This window comes from Urocampus carinirostris, chromosome 9 (genome assembly GCF_059441175.1).
Source record: "Urocampus carinirostris isolate Australia breed hairy pipefish chromosome 9, RoL_Ucar_1.0, whole genome shotgun sequence".
Lineage (NCBI taxonomy): Eukaryota > Metazoa > Chordata > Actinopteri > Syngnathiformes > Syngnathidae > Urocampus > Urocampus carinirostris.
In genome coordinates, this window is record NC_142357.1 from 7,055,236 (window position 1) to 7,075,949 (window position 20,714).

Sequence of the window (20,714 nt, forward strand, 5' to 3'; positions counted from 1 at the left end):
AGAATTCAACCGTCCTGTCAGCCATTGTGTGAGAGTACTCACGACAACCACAAAAAAGAACCGGAATTGACACAGAAAACCTGGAAGTAATATTATTTCACTATTCTGTATTTTTTAACTTAAAGCTCCAATAAACCCAAAATATCTATGTGGAACACTTCTTAATGAACTTACAACAGTTTTTTTTAGCATGTTTTACATTTTAAACATGGTAAATTATTTATCAGGGCAAAACAGCTGCCACAATATACTTGAAATTATCTAAATCATCTGCCAAAAGAACACAAAAAGTTTACCTTCAGTGGAAAATTATTTTTTTCCCTTGTTTTACTTCATTTTATGTCTTTAATTTTAACTGATGACTACACCGTGTCATTGTTGATTGATAAAAACAACAAAAGTAACACAAAAAGGGCCCCAAAGTAATTTTCCCTATGGGGATTATTTGCTGCTTCTGTGTTTTATTTGTCACCCTGTACTTTTAAGCAAACGAGAATCTTTAAACCAAGTCAATAGTGTTGGTAATAGTTTCTTACTAAATACAAAGTTCAATATACAATTATTTATTTCTTCTATTGATCGCATGACTTCAACATTTAAAGTAATTAATATGAGTGTACTGTATTTATCTTGTTTCTAGAATAGTAAAGGAATATCTGATGGACCAAATGTAATTATCCAACATTCTTTGAAGGGGGCACCATGTCGAATTAGTTTTAATTTTCTGAGTAGCAGATGATAAAACTCAATGAAAAATCTCATAATTCTAAAGGCCAATACTCTTTACTCTTATTTGTGGTTAGTTAATTTGATGGTGGGATTACTAATTTGTTCAAGAACATTTGCATTGATTGATGTGATACAATAAACTGTGTTTTTTCAAATAATGACAATAAAATAACACTTCAATGTTGGAGGAAGCAAACTAAAAGTTATACGGCAATGTGGAAATGTGTGTGTCCAGATTAGTGGGAAAAACCCAAAAAGGAAGTCCTAATTATTACATTTAGCGATTTAGATACTGTGCGGTTTTTAAATCGAATCGTCTTTGTCATTGATTTAAACCTATCATGCATTGTGTTCTGCAAGAGGAAGGTTTCGGAGAGCTTTGTGTGTGTGTGTGTGTGTGTGTATGTGTGTGTGTGTGTGTGTGCGTGCGTGCTCGTTAGATGTCCGTGACTGTCTGTGTGTGTGACTGTGAAAGAGTGTATACTTTCAGCTGAGCGGGTGCAAAGGTCAATGCGTGCACAAAAACAAACTGCTAGTATTTTAGTGGCTCGTTACATCGAAAATAAATTCTTTAATTCACTATTTTAAGGGACTATTATGCACGTTTTGACTATCACTGGACATTTTTGACACACAACCCCCGCAAAAAACAAGGGTTTACTGTATTCTAACTGGATGTATTAAGCGTAAATAACTTTCCTCACCTGTCGAAGCGCCAACAGCATGTTTGTTTTTGGTCGGAATTAGACGTGCTTGACAGTCCTCATGTCAACAAGGGAAGAAAAATCAAATTTTCACCCATGTTTCCCAAGAGGTGCGAGACAGGTTGACGCCTTCAGGATTCCACGGGAAGAGCGGTCATTTTCTCTTTGTCTTTCCAAGAGGTCGTTGGTTTGACCCAGAGTCCCATGGCACTCAATGTTACGGAAATATACAGTTTTGTCTTGCACTCTACAGCTTGGGAGCGCTGATGCTGATGCGGCTCCCTTGTGGTGAGCGGTGATAATGGATACGGCCAACATGGCCCAGTGAAGGACTAGCGCACGTTGTCATTAGTTCTGTGGAGCTCGATTGTCCATTCCAAGAAGACGGTATGTCCTGTTGTCGTTCCAGCAAAATAGGCGTTAATCGCCTCTTGTGAAGGCCTCTTGTGAAGGCCTCTTGTGAAGCATGACACTATCCGGATAGGAATTGGGGCCTGGGCTTGATCATTTTTCTTCGTCAGCTTGACACCGTCCAAAAAGGGCAGCATGCGATTTATTCATTACAATAAAGTTACAATCTATAAGCCAAAATGGGCCAATTCCATTTTAGTTCCACAACAACCGATACAACTAGGATGAGGGAGAGTCGTGATAGGATTGAAATAGAAACAATTGACCACAGCTGTGAGGAGAAAAATTGAACCCAAGTGAGTGACCAAATAAGGTAAGGTAGAGAGAGATGTATAAGAGAAAGAGAGAGGGAAAATAATAAGAGAAAGAGAGAGGGAAAATACAGAGACACTTCAATGTGACAACAACATCTGTTAGTGTTTCAAAGTCTAAAAGGTTAAAGTCTATGAAAACATTTGAAGGAAAAATGTATACAAAACCACAGCTGTAGAATGATAACTTTGTAAACTGAGAAGTTGAAAGAGCAGGGGAAGTGAAGAAACTGAGCTGTGACCTTGGTATAAACAGAAACAAATCTTGAACAAATGTAGCTGTTTGTGCTACTTGTTTGCGACTGAGCACTGAGGACAACAATGATCCTGTTTACCTTTTACTGTCTGTATGAGATTCAGCACTCCAAATCACACTGTTATTTGTCCTTCCTTCAGGTCCCCGTTTGCCAGTGTGACAGAGTATTCATTACTGAAGAACAATATTGTGCAGCTCTGCCTGGAACTAACTACCATTGTACAGCAGGTAACGCCGCCCTTTTACACAATAATTCTCAGGGTCAATTCAGTTATTCATGCTACAGTTGTTAAGTGTTTTACGCGCAATTAACAAGACAAATTCAGACCAATCATCTTCCATTTGATGTTCACACAGTCACAAAATGAGATCCATGATGAGTGGGGACAGCAAAGACACAAACATTGTTAGTGCATTGTTTCTCAACCCTTTGTGAGCCAAGACCCTTTTGGAGGGAGATACCTAGGTACATCACTTGTAGAAAATTCAGTGAACCCGCAATCATCACAGAGCAGTGGTGGGCCATCAGAGCCTGCAAGGCCTTCTCTACAGCCCTAAAAATATCAAAATCATGGGATGATAAAAATAATATAAGGCCAAACGTAAAGCATGGTGGTAGCAGTGTAATGGTCTCGGGCTGCTTTGCTGCCTCTTGACCAGGAAAACTTGCTGTCGTTGACCCAATAATGAAAATGTGAAAATGAATTCCCATTTCCATTCGCAAAGAAGGGGTCAGGCTATATCAGGCTGTGGGCATAAATGTCCGGTAAAAATGGTCACCCAGTTTATGTCTACTTTTGATCTGGTTATTGCCGATATCACGATGAATGGTACATCTGCCCACGGCCGAGGGTTATTTGCAGCTGATGGGACAAGTGCGCTCTCGCACAGCTGCTCCCAGCATATTCAGTGACTTGCTGTCAACCGCAATCCTCAGCTTCACTTACACTTTTATGGAGCATGAGCAACTCGTTTCTCACTCTTTCATTTCCTGTCCTCCCTCTGCTCCCAAGAGAGCCTTCATGTAGATTGCCAACATCTACACTTTCCCTTTGTCAGAGAGCAATTGGCCACTAGAGCAATCTTTTGAGAGTCTGTCTGAGAAGTTAATCATTCTTGGTGTCACATATAGCATCATACTCTCACATATGGACAACTATACTCTCATACAGACAGTTATACTCAATATGCACTACTATACTCTTTCATATACATATCACTATACTCTCGTACACACACCGCTATATTCTCTCACTCATGTTACTATACTCTTTCATACACAAATTACTGTACTCTCATATCCACACTCCTATACCTTCTCACCCATATTACTATACTCTCATTCATACACACACTACTATACTCTCTCACCCATATTACTCTGTGCTCATATACACAATACGATGCTGTCCACACATACGAGTATACTGTCTCACACATACTACTAAACTGGGAAATACTCCAATTTGACTTCACACTGTACAAAATATGCACACAAACCGTGTGCATTGCCTCAATTACCAAAAGTAACCAAAGTAAAGCAACACTGAGAGGTGAGGTAATCATTACACTAAGTATGAAAGACCCTTATAGTAATAGCAAATGTAATGGTGTGTGAGAAAGAATAGTAGTGTGTGATTGAGAATATAGTAGTTTGTGAGAGTATAATGATATATAAGAGAGTCTATAATAGTGTGTGTGTGTGTGTGTGTGTGTGTGTGTACGTGTGCGCGAGTGTGCGTGCGTGCGCGTGTGTGTATACTATGTGTGTAAGAGTAGAGTACCGGGGTCAGCAACATGCATCTCCAGGGCTACATGTGGCTCATTAGCCTTGCCCTAGTGGCTTCCTGAAGCGATTATATAAATACTGAAAATGGAAAGAAATGGAGGGGATTATAGATCTATTTTTGGTCATTTTGTGTAAGACAAATACCATACAAACATACTTGTTTCCAAAGCATTAACAAACATTTAGAGTACTGTACATATTAAATGACTAACTTTTAAGTACGAAACCCCTTTTTATTTTAAATTAGAATAAGTTTTTTTAACGCCTTACATTTTTTTTTGCGTCTCCAGACATATTTCATCTTTTTCTTTTTTTGGATCATTATGGCTCTTTCAATATTTTTGGTTGTCGATCCCTGGTATAGTATTTGCGTGAAAGCATAGTGTTCTTTGAGAAACCGTATGTGTGAGAGTGTATAGTAGTGTGTATGAGAGTAAAATAGGATGTGTGAGGGTGTATAGTAGCGTGTATGAGATAATAGTAATTGTTGTTCATGAGGATGACTGCGTATGTATGAAAGTATAGTTGTGTGAAAGTATGGTGTTATATAAGTGTGAGTATGATTTACTTCTCAAACAGCCTTTCATAAGATTGCTCTAGTAGCCATTGCTTTCTGAAAATAGGAAAGTTTAAATTTTGGCAATCTACATAAAGGCTCTCTCGGGAGCAGAAGGAGGACAGGAAATGAAAGATTGAGAAATTAGTTGCCCATGTTCCATAAAAGTGTAAGTGAAGCTGAGGATTGCGGTTGACAGAAAGTCGGAGTGTGTATGAGATTATATGTACATGAAAGAGTATAGTAGTATTTGTGCATGGGTATGACTGTGTCTGTACAAGAGAATAGTTCTCCTTCTGTGAGAGTATGACGTTATATGCGAGAGTAAGAATTAAGTCAGTGCCTAGAGTTGGTCCTGTGGCCTTGCCGATAGCACCCGGTCTTTCTCCAGTGTGCCAAAGTTGAGGCATAACATAGGAAACCTCGCTGGTGCACAATAGGTCCAAATGGATTCATGGATGCCAGTGTGCAGCAAGACACACAATGGGGGTAAAACGGTCTGTACTAATGGATCAAGCAGATGTATTTGCTGCTATTGTGTGCATCTGGTAGGCTCAGTTGGCTGCCCTCCCAGAAATAGATTAACAATCAGACATCATTAAATAACAATCTGTCAGGTATAAATGGTAGTGTTAATAGTTCACTAAAACTGAAATGGACTGCTTCTACCTCTTATGGAGTAATGTGCATAATCTGGATGAATTCTATACAAATGAAACAATGATTTGGGTTTTCTAATATCTTCCAAGTTTTATTTTTAAATAGTATCGTGCCCAGAGCAGACTTTTGTGTTAATGTTTTTTTTTTCTTTTGCAGGATTGCACTGTGTATGAGACAGAGAATAAGATTCTTCACGTGGTAAGTTTCTCCATTTGTACACGATTCAAAGATTGAGCTATTTAAAAAGAAATTCAACAATTAGAATTATTTATTATTTTAGGGTTCAAATGTGACACAAACAATCTTGTGCTATTAAAGTACTTCCAACAGTCCAAATATCCAGTATTTTGCGGCCACTAAAATTTAACAGTACGATAATTTTGTACTGTCATAACAGAGCTGTCATAAAATTAAGGAATATGTCTCCTTTAAAATATGCTTTGAATTAAATTGTGAATGTATTGTTTTAGTGTTTTGTTATAAGTGCACATCACTAACCATTTTTACAACAGACAAACTGACTCATATTCTGAGTTGCAGCTCATGTATTCCTCTCGCATTAATAGGTGGATAGCTCAAGAAAAGTTGCCACAGCATTAAGACAGCTCAATGGGATATGCTGTTCAAACATTTGTATACGTGTATACGCGTTTTGTGTATACCACTTTACTTCACAATAAGCATGAATAAAAATATAATTTTCATTAGAAGTTAGAAATATTGTAAAAATAAATGTAAGTATTGGATGGACATGCGGTACCCCAATATATTATTTTTCTTTAATCCTTGAAATAGCCAGCTTAATAACTGTGATTCACCAAATGTTCAGTTTTACGCGCTTTTTGGGAACACTGGAGTATTCATTGTGAAGGCGCAATAGTCCTTACTAGGGTCTGATATTTTGAATTGCAAACTTTTGCACGCCTTCAAAGGGGTTGTCTAGACCAGGATTCCCAAACTTTTCTGTACCACGGACCGATTTGATGTCGACGACCTTTTAATGGCCTAGGCCAATAATAACAGTACTCACAACAACAACGACAATGATAATAATAATAATAATAATAATAGCATCAATAATAATAACAATGGGCGGCACGGCACCTGAGAGGATAGCGGTACAGTTCAGAGGTCATGGGTTCAAATCCAGCTACCAGCCGTCCTGTGCGGAGTTTCATTGTCCCCCCTGTGCTTGCGTAGGTTTCCTGTGGGCACTCCGGCTTCCACCCACATTCCAAAAAAAACATGCATGTCAGGTTAATTGGCTGGTCCAAATTGTACCTAGGTGTGAATGAGCAAGTGAGTTGTCTGTGTAACCTGCAACTGGCTGGCAACCAGTTCAGGGTGTCCCCTGCCCACTGCCTGAGACAGCTGGCCTGGGCTCCAGCACCTCCCGTGGCCCCACTAAGGATAAGCAGGGCAGATAATAGATGGATAATAATAATTCTAATAATAATAATAAGTGTAAACCCACTTTCTAATCATGTCCGATATGTAGGTGTCTTTATAACAAGCACTGTAGTATAATTAATATGACCAGTGTAGGGCATGTTTCTTTAAAAATGTAATAAGTCATAGTTACCCACTTCTTCTTTAAAAAAGTAACTGAGTTAGTAACCGAGTTAATCTATAGTAAAGGTACTAGTTACCAGGACATTAACTATTTCCATTACTTGAAAAAAAGTTGTATGTCAAAGAATTGGTAATTTTCTGAACAGTATTTGAGTCAGTTGAATCGAGAATAACTGGCAGCTAGTTGTGTTAAAGGACCTTGTAATATTTACTGCATCTCACCAGTAACATATTTACCGTACACATGAAGTGCTACAAAAATAAACAGTAAACAATATAATACAATACAATCAACAGTAAACAATCTAAAGTGAGTTCAATTAATGAAATCTAACTCTCACAACCTGAGACAACAGGTCAAGTAGACATAGTCTACTGCACTTCAAGTAATTTAGACCAGGGGATGGTGTAATAATAGTCTGAAATATTAGTCTGTGCAATAATCTGTGCAGCCCTTTGAGACTCTTTGTGATTAAGGGCTATACAAATAGAAAAGACTTGACTTGACAAAAGTCAACTGTAAAACAATATAATTAAGTTACACTATAAAAAAATTACCATCTTTAGTCAGACAAATTCTAAAGCAGACATATGCCCCTACTGTATCTTGGGTATTATCAGATAACAAAATTTTTCCACATTTCTTCTATCTCTCTTTACTCTACCTATCTCTATCTGTACCTCTCTCTATCTCTACCTATCTCAATTTCTCTCTATATCTCTGTCCGTCTGTCTGTCATTCTGTCTGTCTCTCTCTCTCTCTGTCTGTCTCTCTCTCTCTCTCTCTCGCTCTCTCTCTCTCTCTCTCTCTCTCTCTCTCTCTCTCTCTCTCTCTCTCTCTCTCTCTATCCTTCCCCTCTCTTTATCCCTTTCTCTCAGCTGACAAGACTTCTCTCAGTGAGCAGCAGTTTAGGAACAATTACTGCCGTGTTTAAAAACGCAGGAAAAGAACACTACAATGGTTTTCCCAAATGAGACTTTAATTATTGATAATTTAATAGCTCTCTTAACTGTGAGGAAATTCTGCATTGTGTGACGTCATCACACACACAATGTTTTGTGTTATTTGAGTTATTGTAGATTGCTGCCATGTTCGGTTGAATGAGAACCGTGTTCACGTTCCGTGTTGATGGTGGTTCAAATCCAGCTCCAGACTTCCGGTGCGGAGTTTGTATGTTCTCCCCTTGCTTGCGTGGGTTTCCTGCGGGCACTCCGGTTTCCTCCCACATTCCAAAAACATGCATTTCAGGTGAATTGGCCGGTCCAAATTGTCCCTAGATGTGAATGAGCGAGTGAGTTGTCTTTCCCTGTGTGCCCTGCAATTGGCTGGCAACCAGTTCAGGGTGTCCACTGCCCACTGCCCGATGATTGCTGGGATGGGCTCCAGCACCCCCGCGACCCTACTGAGGATAAGCGGTGTAGCTAATGAGATGAGATGAGATGAGAAGCACTCTAGGTTTCTATATGTTAACCGCAATCCTCAGCTTCACTTGCACTTCTATGGATTTCTAAAAGTTGAAATAAACACAAAATATTTATGTTAAGCACTTACAGCCATTTTTAGCCTTGTACTATGTTTTAAAAATATCAGAATATTTTTTTTTTAAAAACTATTGTGCCACATGACATGTCTAACTCTGCACCAAGTTATTGCAAAGTACTCTGGTTGCTAACATAATGCTCAACACAGTACTTTTTAATTTTTTTTTTCATACCCTACCCAGGAAGGAGAAAACCTCTTACACCTAATGTAGTTGAGGTTCAATTGACCTTAAATTCCGGGAAAGTAAATGCATTTGTTAAAATTTCTTAAAATTGATTTTAGAAACAAAAGAAGGAAAATACCCCTTTAAAGAAAATAGTTTGACAGCGGGGCAGCAAATAAAACCTTTCTCTTTACAAGCGTAAATTAAGCTTCTAATTATATGAAGAGTCAACACACACACAGACAAGTACACGGGTGGGAGACGAGAAGCTGCATTTGACTCTCGGTTATGTGTGGGAGTGTAAAATTTTGAGACTGCATAAAAGAAAAGGAGGAGGTGTTTTTAGCTTGCTGATCCCTATTACTAGAAACCAAATAAAGCAGAGGTGAACTGACATAGCCCACTAAGCTGTTGACATGAGATAAACCTGTAAGTAAACAAATTAATCAATAGCCAAAAGACACAAATTTATGGGATAGAAATATGCCACTCCTGTTTTTCAACTTGCTTTTTTTTCCTTTTGGGAGTCGATCAAACAAAAACAATTTGTAAAATAATTGCATGCAAAATGTTGCCTTCTCAGCCCCAATAGATCAAAGTAAACTAACCATACCAAGCCACTACGTTCTATTTCTAAATGTTTACTTACACTTATTCGCTCCAAGAGTCACATTCTACATTCTTCAACATCTATCAAAATCTATCTATCTATCTATCTATCTATCTATCTATCTATCTATCTATCTATCTATCTATCTATCTATCTATCTATCTATCTATCTATCTATCTATCTATCTATCTATCTATCTATCTATCTATCTATCTATCTATCTATCTATCTATCTATCTATCTATCTATCTATCTATCTATCTATCTATCTATCTATCTATCTATCTATCTATCTATCTATCTGTCTGTCTGTCTGTCTGTCTGTCTGTCTGTCTGTCTGTCTGTCTGTCTGTCTGTCTGTCTGTCTGTCTGTCTGTCTGTCTGTCCGTCCGTCTGTATGTCTGTCCGTCTATTTATCTACCTACCTACCTACCTACCTACCTACCTACCTACCTACCTACCTACCTACCTACCTACCTACCTACCTACCTACCTACCTACCTACCTACCTACCTACCCACCTACTCACCTACCCTGGTCATATCCCTTGAGAGGGGTGACTGACAGCAAGACACATTCAAAAACAAAGAAAATAATAACGGGAAAAAGTAGCAAAAAACATACACAAACATTTTTGGACCATGGCCAACCCAAATGCCCAAACACCCAAACAAGTTAAGCACCTCGGCACCCAAGTTGGTCATGTTTTCGTCCCTCCAGATGAAACGGAACACAAGAAAGCGCGAACTACACCACTGCATGAAATATCGTGTTTTTAAACACTGTACTAAAGTGTTCAACTTTCTCATTTTTAATAGATGTGAATTGTTTTTTTTTGCTGTATACCTGCTATTTTGTAATGGTAATTTATTTAATTCTAGATTAAAATCTAAAATAAATATTCAAGAAACAAACATTTCTTGACATTAATACCTTTTATGAAGCAGAATTGGTTTATGACCCACGTTTAAAAAGTGTGAAACGATAAGTATCAGACTATTGGACACAGTTGTTCGTTATTTTGGCCCACTGTTTGTTGGAATTTTTAATGTGTAGTTTTACTATAGTCTTTCCCCTTTCTCCTACAAGTTCAAAATCCATTGATGTCTTCTCTACTTATTTTGAGTGTCTACTAAATTCTAAACATATCAACCCATCTTTAATACAAAATGCATTTCATGTGGTAAAACACTTATAATGAATTGTTAACTTTATTTTTTGAGAACATATCAGTTGATATAAATATTACTGCTGAAACCAAAAATAACATTTTCAAAATAAATGGAGGCAAATACATATTTTAATACAGTCCAAAACAATGAGTTTGAGCATGTGGTTTAAGTCTTGGTCAGCCCTAGTGTAGTTGGAATTGTACATTTGTCAGCTTGTGCTCAATAATGCAAAACTGCCTTCTACTTTGCTGTACTCTAGACTAAAGCCTGCAGCAATCAGATGGACAGAGATATTGTGTGTGTGTTTGTGAAGGAGAGCGTAGTGCATGGGTGTGTGCGCCTGATGGAGCGTGAAGTGTGTATAAGTGTATGTGTTTTTATGTGCATTCATGCATAAGGATGATCGCTATTACATAACGTTGTCCTACTTGTGTGTCCTGCACACCTCCAGCCCAACCGTTTCTCTTGATTTCTTCACCGGGCTCTTACTTTTTGCCTATTGCCCTTTATACCGCTCTTGATACTTTTTTTCGGGAGCTGTTGAACCAAAGCACAACGTCATGCAAATACTGATAACAAATCGCATGTTTGATAGGAGATGAAAAAGTAAGGGAGGTGGTTAGAAGCATGAAGCCAGAGCCTAATCCATTTGGCAGCGTAGTAAGTCTGGCTTTCTGTTCGACTGCTCTTAAATCTCACGCCAGCCGACCACTTAAGTGAATTTGTCCATAATCTGCGCTGTGATTGTCCAGAAACGTGTCAAATCAAGGCAGGTTGTGGCAGTGGAAAAGAAGTCTCAACGCGACTTGAGTGACTTGTTCCGTGTTAATCTTAGGTCAGACGTTCGGTCAGATGAGGTGAGAGGAGGACAGGAAAAGCCATGGCATTAGACCTCCTTGCGGCTTGAACATGAAGGCACTTGTGGGCTCTACAAGAATAAAATTGACTTTTACATCCATTTTCTACGCTGCTTACGCTCACTAGGGTTGCGAAGGTGCTGGTGCCCATCATAGCTATCTTTTGGCAGTGGGCAGGTGACACTCAGGACTGGTTGCTAGCAAGTCGCAGGGCACATAGAGACAGACAACTCACTCCTAGGAACAATTGAATCCGGCCAATTAACCTGACATGCATGTTTTTAGAATGTGGCAGGCACAGGGACAACATGCAAACTCCACACTGCGGGAGCTGAACTTGAACCTTGGACCGCTGCACTGTGGGGCTCCACACTAACCACTAATTATTGTCTTAACTTTTTCGATCCATATTCTCAGATTTATAGCTTAAAAAAGGACAACATATTATCATTTGCTTTAATTCTGAAGGTTTCAGAAGCATTGTGATGAAATGGTCTATCTTTAATCAGATATCCAATGAAATATAACATGCAGTTGTCTGAAAGTATATTTATTGTCTTATTGTACACTGAATGTTTCTATACAGAACTTTGAGTGGCTATTTGTTGCATAAAAGTGATTTTAAAAATACATTTGATTTTTTTATGGAAAAAAATAGTTAGTTATTATTTCCTGTATTGTGTATTGCCAATGTATCGGATTCAGGGCTCTGTATGAAATCAATGAATACTTTTTCCACTCCTAGTCGAACTACACTGCCAATTCTTTTTCAACCCAATGCGGTATGCAATTCGAAAAGTTTGCCTACCTATGCTTTATAGTGTATCCAATTATTGTAACCGAAAAGATTTATTGATAAGAAAGAGGAGTGCTTTTACAACAGGTTGGGATTCCTGAATGCAGGTTTGGGTCCTCTCCTGTCCTTCTTGCTAGATCAAAACCTCATTGTTTTGAGTATCTACTAAAATAGAAACATATCATTAGCTAAACCAAAACATCACACGATTAAAAAATAATCATAGACACTCATACATCAAATATGGGTGCTTGCATTTGCATGTGTGTACATGTGTGTGTTTGAGACCTGCTCTTTTCCTTCAGGAACTATAGTCATGTAAGTGCTTACTCACAATCAAATTGGAAGGGGATTTTATGTTTTGGTTGTTAGCATATGCTCAGTAAGGCATCATGCCACAACACTTAATGAGAATATCAGTCTTGTTGAGAGATTTCTAGACTCGTATGTTGCTGGATTCTTGTATGTGTGCTTGGGTCATGTACACATGGTTTCCACTAATCTTATAACAACATGCGTAAACCCTCTGCAGGCAGTGGTCCAAGATTTCAAGGCAGAGATGCTGCTGATAATTTAGCAAGCAATTCATGATCTATCACATAAATACATGCAAAACATCCAATAAAACATGAAATAAAACAACTACTGTAAAAAGGGGAGAAAAAAGCATTTTAACCAATAGAATTTTCGTCGTACTTTGATAAATCTATCCTTCCTTTTTTTGCACCGCACTCAATTGGGTTGTGGGTGTGCTGGAGCCTATCCCAGCCATCTTTGGGCAGTAGGCAAGGAACACCCTGAACTGGTTGCCAACCAGTCTCAGGGCGCACACACAGAAATACAACCATTCACACACTCATTTATGTGTAATCACTAATAAACATGCCATGCATGTCTTGGAATTTGGGAGGAAACCAGAGGGGTCCTGGAGAAACGGCATTGGAAGGCCAATAGCTGGATTTAAACTATGACCTCCGAACTGTGGGCCTGACGGCTCACCTGCTGTGCTGCACAATTTTAGAAAATAATTATGCTTATTTTAAGTGTTATTTCCATGACTTGATCATGTTTTCATTTTTTACTTTTATCTGAACTCAGAGAAACAAAATAGAGAAAAGGCAACAAATGTAAACCATTTTACAAATTGTGTTGTAAAAATATACTACTGAAATGATAAAAAGTATCAATTTTTTTTATTTTTGACCCGCAAACAAAACAGGATATGATTACTTTGAGTATTGTCATTGTAAAGCAATGTTCCCTTTTTTAAACATAATATCGATAGGAAAAAAAATAATAATAATAAAAATAAAACAAAACAAAAAAATAGAATACTCCTACTACAGTATTACTACTACTATTACTACTACTAATATTCTACTAATGCTTCTACTACCAATAATACCAAATATTATTACTAGTTATTATGGACTTTAGAACTTTATTATCAAATAGTATTATAATTTATTACTATGGTTATTATTATAATAATAATTATTATTATCAAATTCATCGTCATGATCATTATTATGAATTTGGTGAGAACAACACAGAGTGGCCTATTGCTATTATTGTTCTTCTCATTAGTAGTGGTAGTAACAGTAAAAGTAGTAGTAGTAAGGGGCCGGTCACACAGCCGTTTGCGGCTGAATCACGGCTAAAATGTTGCGTTTTTTTTTTTGCCCGTGGTTGCCCGCGATGGAAAATGCGCAAAATTGGCCAACCCGCTGTTCATCGGTGGTATGCCCGCAAAACAGACGCCGGCGACTGTTCCGCTTCCTCATCGCGTCATTTCTGCGTCATTTTCTCGTGTGGACCACGGGTATAAAAGCTCCCGAGCCGGTGTTGTGCCCAAATCCGACTCCTACGCGACACCACCACCCCCCCACCCCCTCGCGTGAACGCGCATTCTGCTGCGATCGCTTTTGTTATAAGCAAGCATTGACGTTGGTGACTTTTTCATCCGCGTTAACAAACGCATTTTGTAGAATACGATCGCACTATATTGTTTAAATAAACGCGTTATATAGACTAGGATCTCCCAATTGTTATAATTAGCTCGCTTTATTGTTTTAATAAGCGTTTTATATAGAATACGATCGCTTTCGTTGCAATGGGTGTTGCAAGGGCATTCGCAGCAGAATGCGCGTTCACGCGAGGGGGGAGGATTTACCGTTCGATTACGTTCACAACAAAAACAAAGACGGAATGGTTTAAGTTGTTTTACATTTCCAACAAATGCAAGATGAAGTGGTTTTGGTTATATGTTCGCCATTACATTCCCTAAAAGTGAGATAAAACGAGGTAAAAGTGGTTGTAGTAGCGAGGGGATGCAAATCTCGGCAGGGATGCATTTCTCGGATAACACCGGGCTGTAGAAATCATAACCGCTCAAGACACAGTCCCGTGAAGATCAAGATTTCAAGCTATGGCATCATTTTTATTTTATTATCTTGAAAAGAAATGTCAAGAAATAAAAATGGATTAAGACGAGGTCACTGCGCTGACGGGGATCCATGTTCACCCCCTTGACGTCTCGAGCACAACTGACGTGTGCTCGGCAAATCGCGCTGTATATACGCGGAGAAAGGCGTTTGACTGTCACACGCGTAACACGCTAATTTCACGTAATAACACCGCGATACAGGCGCAGAACATGCTATTACCATGCTCCACCCACGATTACCCGCTGAAATTTCCCGTCCTACCCATGTGTAACCACGCCCTGGCCGCGGCCAGAGCACGTCGTTCTGCGTCATTTCCGCGTCATTACCTCGTGTTGACCACGTGTGCGGCACGCGGTTTAACACGTGCTCAAACTTTTGAGCAGCTCAAAAGTTTTGCGCGCGGCCAACCACGTGTGAATTTCCGACCGCGAGTAAAGCACTGCTGTATCTCGTCTATATGGCGGTCTCAAAACGTCCAACAGCGCCCAACAGCATCCGCTTCAGAAATTTCTGGCCGTGGTTCAGCCTTGATACGCTCGTGAAAGGCTGTGTACCCGCGCTCTGAAGAATTGAGCAGCGCAAAACTTTATCGCACTGCCACCCGCGCGCGATTTTCCGACCGCGTGTTAAGCACTGCTGTATCTCGTCTGCATTGCGATCTCAAAGCGTCCAATAGCGTCCGCCTAACAGGCAGAAATTTCTGGCCGTGATTCAGCCGCAAATGTCTGTGTGACCGGCCCCTAAAGAAAATAGTAGTCGTAATACTAGTAAGAGTAGTATTACAGAAGTAGAGGTAGTAGTGTTTTGTTTTATTTTTTTCTTATTTCTACTCTTTTTTCTATGAAAAGGTAAGGAAAATCTGTCAAAATATGAAAACAAATATTAATATTATATGGTGATAAATCTACTTTCTAACAGATAACAAATTAAAATGATCTGGATGAAAATAATGTTCCTTTATTTAACCCTTAAATTTGAAACATTATTTTTGCTGTGGAGCAGGTCCATAAATATTTTGAATGTAGTTATGGCAAAGTGATGATTCATTCATCCGTTCACCCTTTATCTGCACAGCTTATCCTCAGCAGGGTCGCGGGGGTGCTGGAGCCGTACCCCAGCTATCTTCGGGCAGTGGGACACCCTGAACTGGTTGCCAGCCAGTTCAATTTTATTTCTTTATTTATTGTATCTCACATAAACGGCTGATTAAATGACATTGCGTTCAAATGTCAAATGTTTATTGAGTTAATACATCTCCATAGGTATGGGCCAAGGGTGAGTCACATTGTTTTAAGGGACGCTGTGTAGAGACAACACAGGCATATGTTGGATTTTTAAAGTAAAACATTAATATTGGATTACTGTAATACCAAGCTTTATTATTCTTAATACATGTGAGAAATTGTGAACAGGTTTTCTGGAAGAAACATTGAGTTGCTCAGGACCTGTCATGAATCTTTTAGGCATGCCGGTTTATGTCTGTTGACAGTCCCTCGTGTCCAACTGCTGATGTGGAACAATCTCAGAAATTGTTTTTTTTCTTTCACAAAGTCACGACGGCATCTTTCTTAGATAGAAAGCAATCTCAATAACTAAAGCTCTGTCATTTCCTCCCTCTACTGCAGTGTAAGACCTTAGCGGGGATTTGTGATCACATCATCTCCTTGTCGTCAGACTCTCTGGTTTCTCAATCAGCCCATCTGGAGGTTGTCCACCTGACAAGCATCATGCCAAGTGAAGGACTGGTAAAGACACACTTTAACCTTTTACTGATGCAGGGATGGATGGATGGATGTTAACCATACATGTGAAGTAAAAAAGGAATCATAATATAAACAAGTTACACACACTCCCAATAAAAAGGTAGATACAGTATATACATAATTTAAGACAATAACACAAATATAAAAAAGCATTCTGGCAATTTTATTTTTTGCATCCTGGATGCCGACCAAACCTTTTGGGAGGACAACACAGAAAAGACAGCTGGTTTGAGATCAGGGAAACATACTTTCTAACAGCTGTAATGTATTACTTTGAAGGTTTGGTGGACAGATATTAATAGTCCAGACAGTGAAGAAAAATGGTAATGAGTTAGAAGGACTTATATTACTGGCATCGGTATTGAGTCAAACTGGTTTTTGCATTTTACTTTTCTGTTTAAGCCAGTCCAAGATACAGTAAATAGATAACAATTCAATGGAAATTATGAAATAGGAAGGAAGATTAGTGTTCCAAATGCAAAATAAATCCAGTAAGGTCCAGGCCAAATTTAGTACTGTGTTGATATAACTTCAAACATTAAAGGGAACAAAGGCAATTTTGGATAAAGTATATTTGAAGCATTAATAAACAAGAAACTCTGCTGGGCATTAATTATTTCCATCTGTCTCGCTTGTCTTTCAGGGAATGTACATCAAATCAACTTATGATGGACTTCATGTTATAACCGGTACCACAGAGAATGTAAGTTTAGAGGCATTGAAGCTCATCATTTTGTAATAATATATAATTTCAATATGTATTTTTGCATCCAAAATCCTCTATAATTTCCTTTTTTGCAGTCTCCAGCAGATCAGTGTAAAAAGATCCACGCAGGTGACGAAGTCATACAAGTCAACCATCAGACGGTGGTAAGTAAATAAATAAATCCGCATCCATGCAAAATGGAATGACTCACTCTTCTTGCGTTTCACAAGGAATTCAGACTGAACATGAACATTTTTTGTTCTACGTTCAAAGAGGCAGTCTCGATGAAGCTTTATTCCCTCTTTTATTGTTACATAGGCCAATTACATTTTCAAATGAAGATTATTGCAGACTACTTTCTCCGAAAACCTGATTAATGATAATACAATTGTCAGTCGTCTTGGTCTCGAAAGGATTTCCATTGTCCTGAAAAACCCAGGATTTGAAACTGCATAGCTCGTTCACATGTCCATAAACGAATACTTGCAGTTGCTGCTTAAAATTCCCCACTAAGAAACTTTTAGGTTTATTTGAACATGGCGACATCATAGAGACAAATGTAGTAGCGTTATGGTCGAATAAATACGATGTTACCCACTGGGAACAGCTCGTAGTGTTTTAACATATCTCATTGAGCAGCTAAATTTAAAAAGTACATTTCTGTTTATCTATATGTGAAAAATGAATAATGATGAGAGTGTCACATTTGGAGAGTTGGACCCCAATGAGGGGGAGCCAGAATGGATCCTGCCCCAGCGTCAAACTCATTTGGACAAACCTGCAGTAGTGTGTATTCTTCTTTGTGCTTTGTAGCACTTGTTTTCGGTTGCACTACACAATACAGTGACATTTAGCGGTCGGATATTGCACAGTGTCACAAACAATAATTTACTTGGTGCACCATAAACAGAGTCAATGCTTTTACTTCTGTGTATTTCCCCAAATTTTTGAATTTATTTTATTAAAAATCTAATATAAAATGACATTTTCTTTTGGTCCGACGCTCCTACCAATTTATTTTTAATCCAATACAGCTTGCAACTCAAAAGGTTTGCCTTAATATTTCAAGACCCCTGCTATCTTTTACCATTTTATGTCTCCGTATGGTGATATTTTGCTAGCATGTTCCTCAATAAAATTCCTCTTCCGTGCTTTTTTGTGCTTTTCACAAACTTGTGAGGCAATCACGTAGTGTACTGGGGCTCGTCCCCACTTTTCAGCATGTGTTGGTGGAGGGGTGCTCCCTGCCAGGCGCTTAGTTTCAACTGCTCGTTACTCCCTCTGTGAGACCCTCATCTCTCTGATCCCTCACCCCGGGGGGAGGAGATAAGCGCGGGGAGGCGCAGGTGCAGGAGAGCTGTTATGAGGCAATCGTGGCACAGTAGGGCAAGGCAAAGCTGGAAGGCTGGAAAGGGATGTAATGAGGAACTGGAAGGAATAATGTGCAAAGAAAAAAATGTAGTAAAGTGAAGTTATTTTAAAAGAGCTAGATGGAATATGGAACTATTTTACTCCCGGCCACTACCTCTGGCTTCTGTCATCATTGCTACTTTTGTCAAGCTTGATCATGATGCCCGTGCACGTACATTTATGTTGACTACTCACGATTTATTACAAAAACAAACTAGGGCGTTGGACAGGGATGCAAGGGCACAAGAATAATGCCTTACAAGGGATTTGTATGTGGGAGAGTGAATTGCCCAACCAAACGTGCATTGATCTGGTAAATTAGCAAAGGCCTAAATGACAACATTGTGGCTATGTTCGGGCAAATAGAAGGATTGATACTGACTTACATTGCCATTTAGAATTAAGCACAGACATTTAATGGATATACCCCCACTAAAAATAAGGTACTTGCTATTTTTGTTATGAAATCACTTTTTCCCCCAATCCTTTTGACTCAGTGTGGTTGGTGTGTGCACCAAAAGTAATAATAGACTTACCGTACTAATGTACTTGATGCAGGCTTTTCCTCGCTTTCAGGATTTTCTGTGATTGTTTAATGTTGATTGTATAATCCTTGATACAGTGTAATATGCTATACAAACATAAATAAAATCTCAGGGATGAGAACCACGTCACTCTCCACCACTCCCCCTGTTCTCTCTACATAATGTGTTCCGCCTGAACAGCTTTGCTATGAGTAAGACAAAAGCAGATATGCGTGGTAGAAAAAAACAGCTCAATTGGGCATTGTTAACAGATACTTAATAAGAAAATATTTAACTTTCAAATTTTTTAAATGTTTATCAAAACTCTGCACTCTATTGTATGGCATTTTTTTTCTGTCACAATGCTCATTACATGTAAAGTTGAGTCATATTTATTTGTATAGCCCTTAATCACAAAAAGTCCCGAAGGGTTGCACAGACCACCATTACAACATCTTCTGTTCTACAACCTACATGTGGGCAAGGTAATCCCCCTTTCCTGGATGAACAGGCTGCAATGGGTGTTGCAAGGGCATCAGCAGACAATAAACAGTTAACATCAAAATTTGATATAAGTAAAAACAGAACTCATGCAAAAAGTGTAGTTGACAAAAACAAAAAGGTTCCTGACTCAAAATCCCGACCAATGCAGCAGTTTGTAGATGATTGCGTGCATCAGGACTATGTGCCGGTACGAGGATCAGGACACATGCATAGCGCAACATCTAGGCTCCTCCTTGTCCCTCAAGGACAAATAACAAATGGATAAGGTCAACCTCATATAAATATATATATATATATATATATATATATATATATATATATATATATATATATATATATATATATATATATATATATATATATATATATATATATATATATATATATATATATATATATATATATATATATATATATATATATATATATATATATATATATATATATATATATATATATATATATATATATATATACTGGACTGTCTCAGAAAATTAGAATATTGTGATAAAGTTCTTTATTTTCTGTAATGCAATTAAAAAAACAAAAATGTCATACATTCTGGATTCATTACACATCAACTGAACTATTTCAAGCCTTTTATTATTTTAATATTGCTGAATTTGGCTTACAGCTTAAGGAAACTCAAAAATCCTATCTCAAAATAATAGAATATCATGAAAAAGTATACAAGTTGGCTATTCAACTAATCACCTGAATCATCTAATTAACTCGAAACACCTTGCGGGGGTTTCCTGAGCCTTAAAAACACTCAGCTTGGTTCAGTAAACTAAATCACAAGTATGGGGAAGACTGCTGATCTGACTGCTGTCCAGAGGACCATCATTGATACCCTCCATCAGGAGGGTAAGACACAAAAAGAAATTTCTCAAAGAGCAGGCTGTTCACAGAGTGCAGTTTCAAAGCATATCCACAAAAAGTCTGTCGGAAGGGAAAAATGTGGCCGGAAACGCCGCACAACCTTAACAAAATTGTGAAGAAGAGCCGCTTCCAGAATTTGGGGGAGCTTCAAAGACAGTGGGCTGAAGCTGGAGTCCAGGTATCAAAAGCCACAGTTCACAGACGTGTCCGGGAAATGGGCTACAATAGCCGTATTTCCAATGCCAAGCCACTTCTGAACTCAAGACAACGGAAGAAGCGTCTGACTTGGGCTATGGAGAAGAAGCACTGGACAGTTGCAGAGTGGTCCAAAGTCCTCTTTTCAGACGA

At 38.5% G+C, this 20,714-nt stretch overlaps 1 protein-coding gene across 5 annotated transcripts in view; it reads left to right on the forward strand.

Moving 5' to 3' along the window:
- LOC148359214 (connector enhancer of kinase suppressor of ras 2) overlaps window positions 1–20,714 on the forward strand; it is a 111,271-nt gene that overhangs the window by 42,544 nt on the left and 48,013 nt on the right. For 4 of the 5 annotated variants that reach the window (XM_088344417.1, XM_088344419.1, XM_088344420.1 and 1 more), the window contains exons 4-8: window positions 2,552–2,639; window positions 5,573–5,614; window positions 16,203–16,322; window positions 16,984–17,043; window positions 17,142–17,210. In XM_088344417.1, coding sequence (XP_088200543.1) covers window positions 2,552–2,639; window positions 5,573–5,614; window positions 16,203–16,322; window positions 16,984–17,043; window positions 17,142–17,210 — 379 coding nt within the window. The remainder of the gene's footprint in view (window positions 1–2,551; window positions 2,640–5,572; window positions 5,615–16,202; window positions 16,323–16,983; window positions 17,044–17,141; window positions 17,211–20,714) is intronic. The other variant, XM_088344421.1, reaches the window with a different exon arrangement.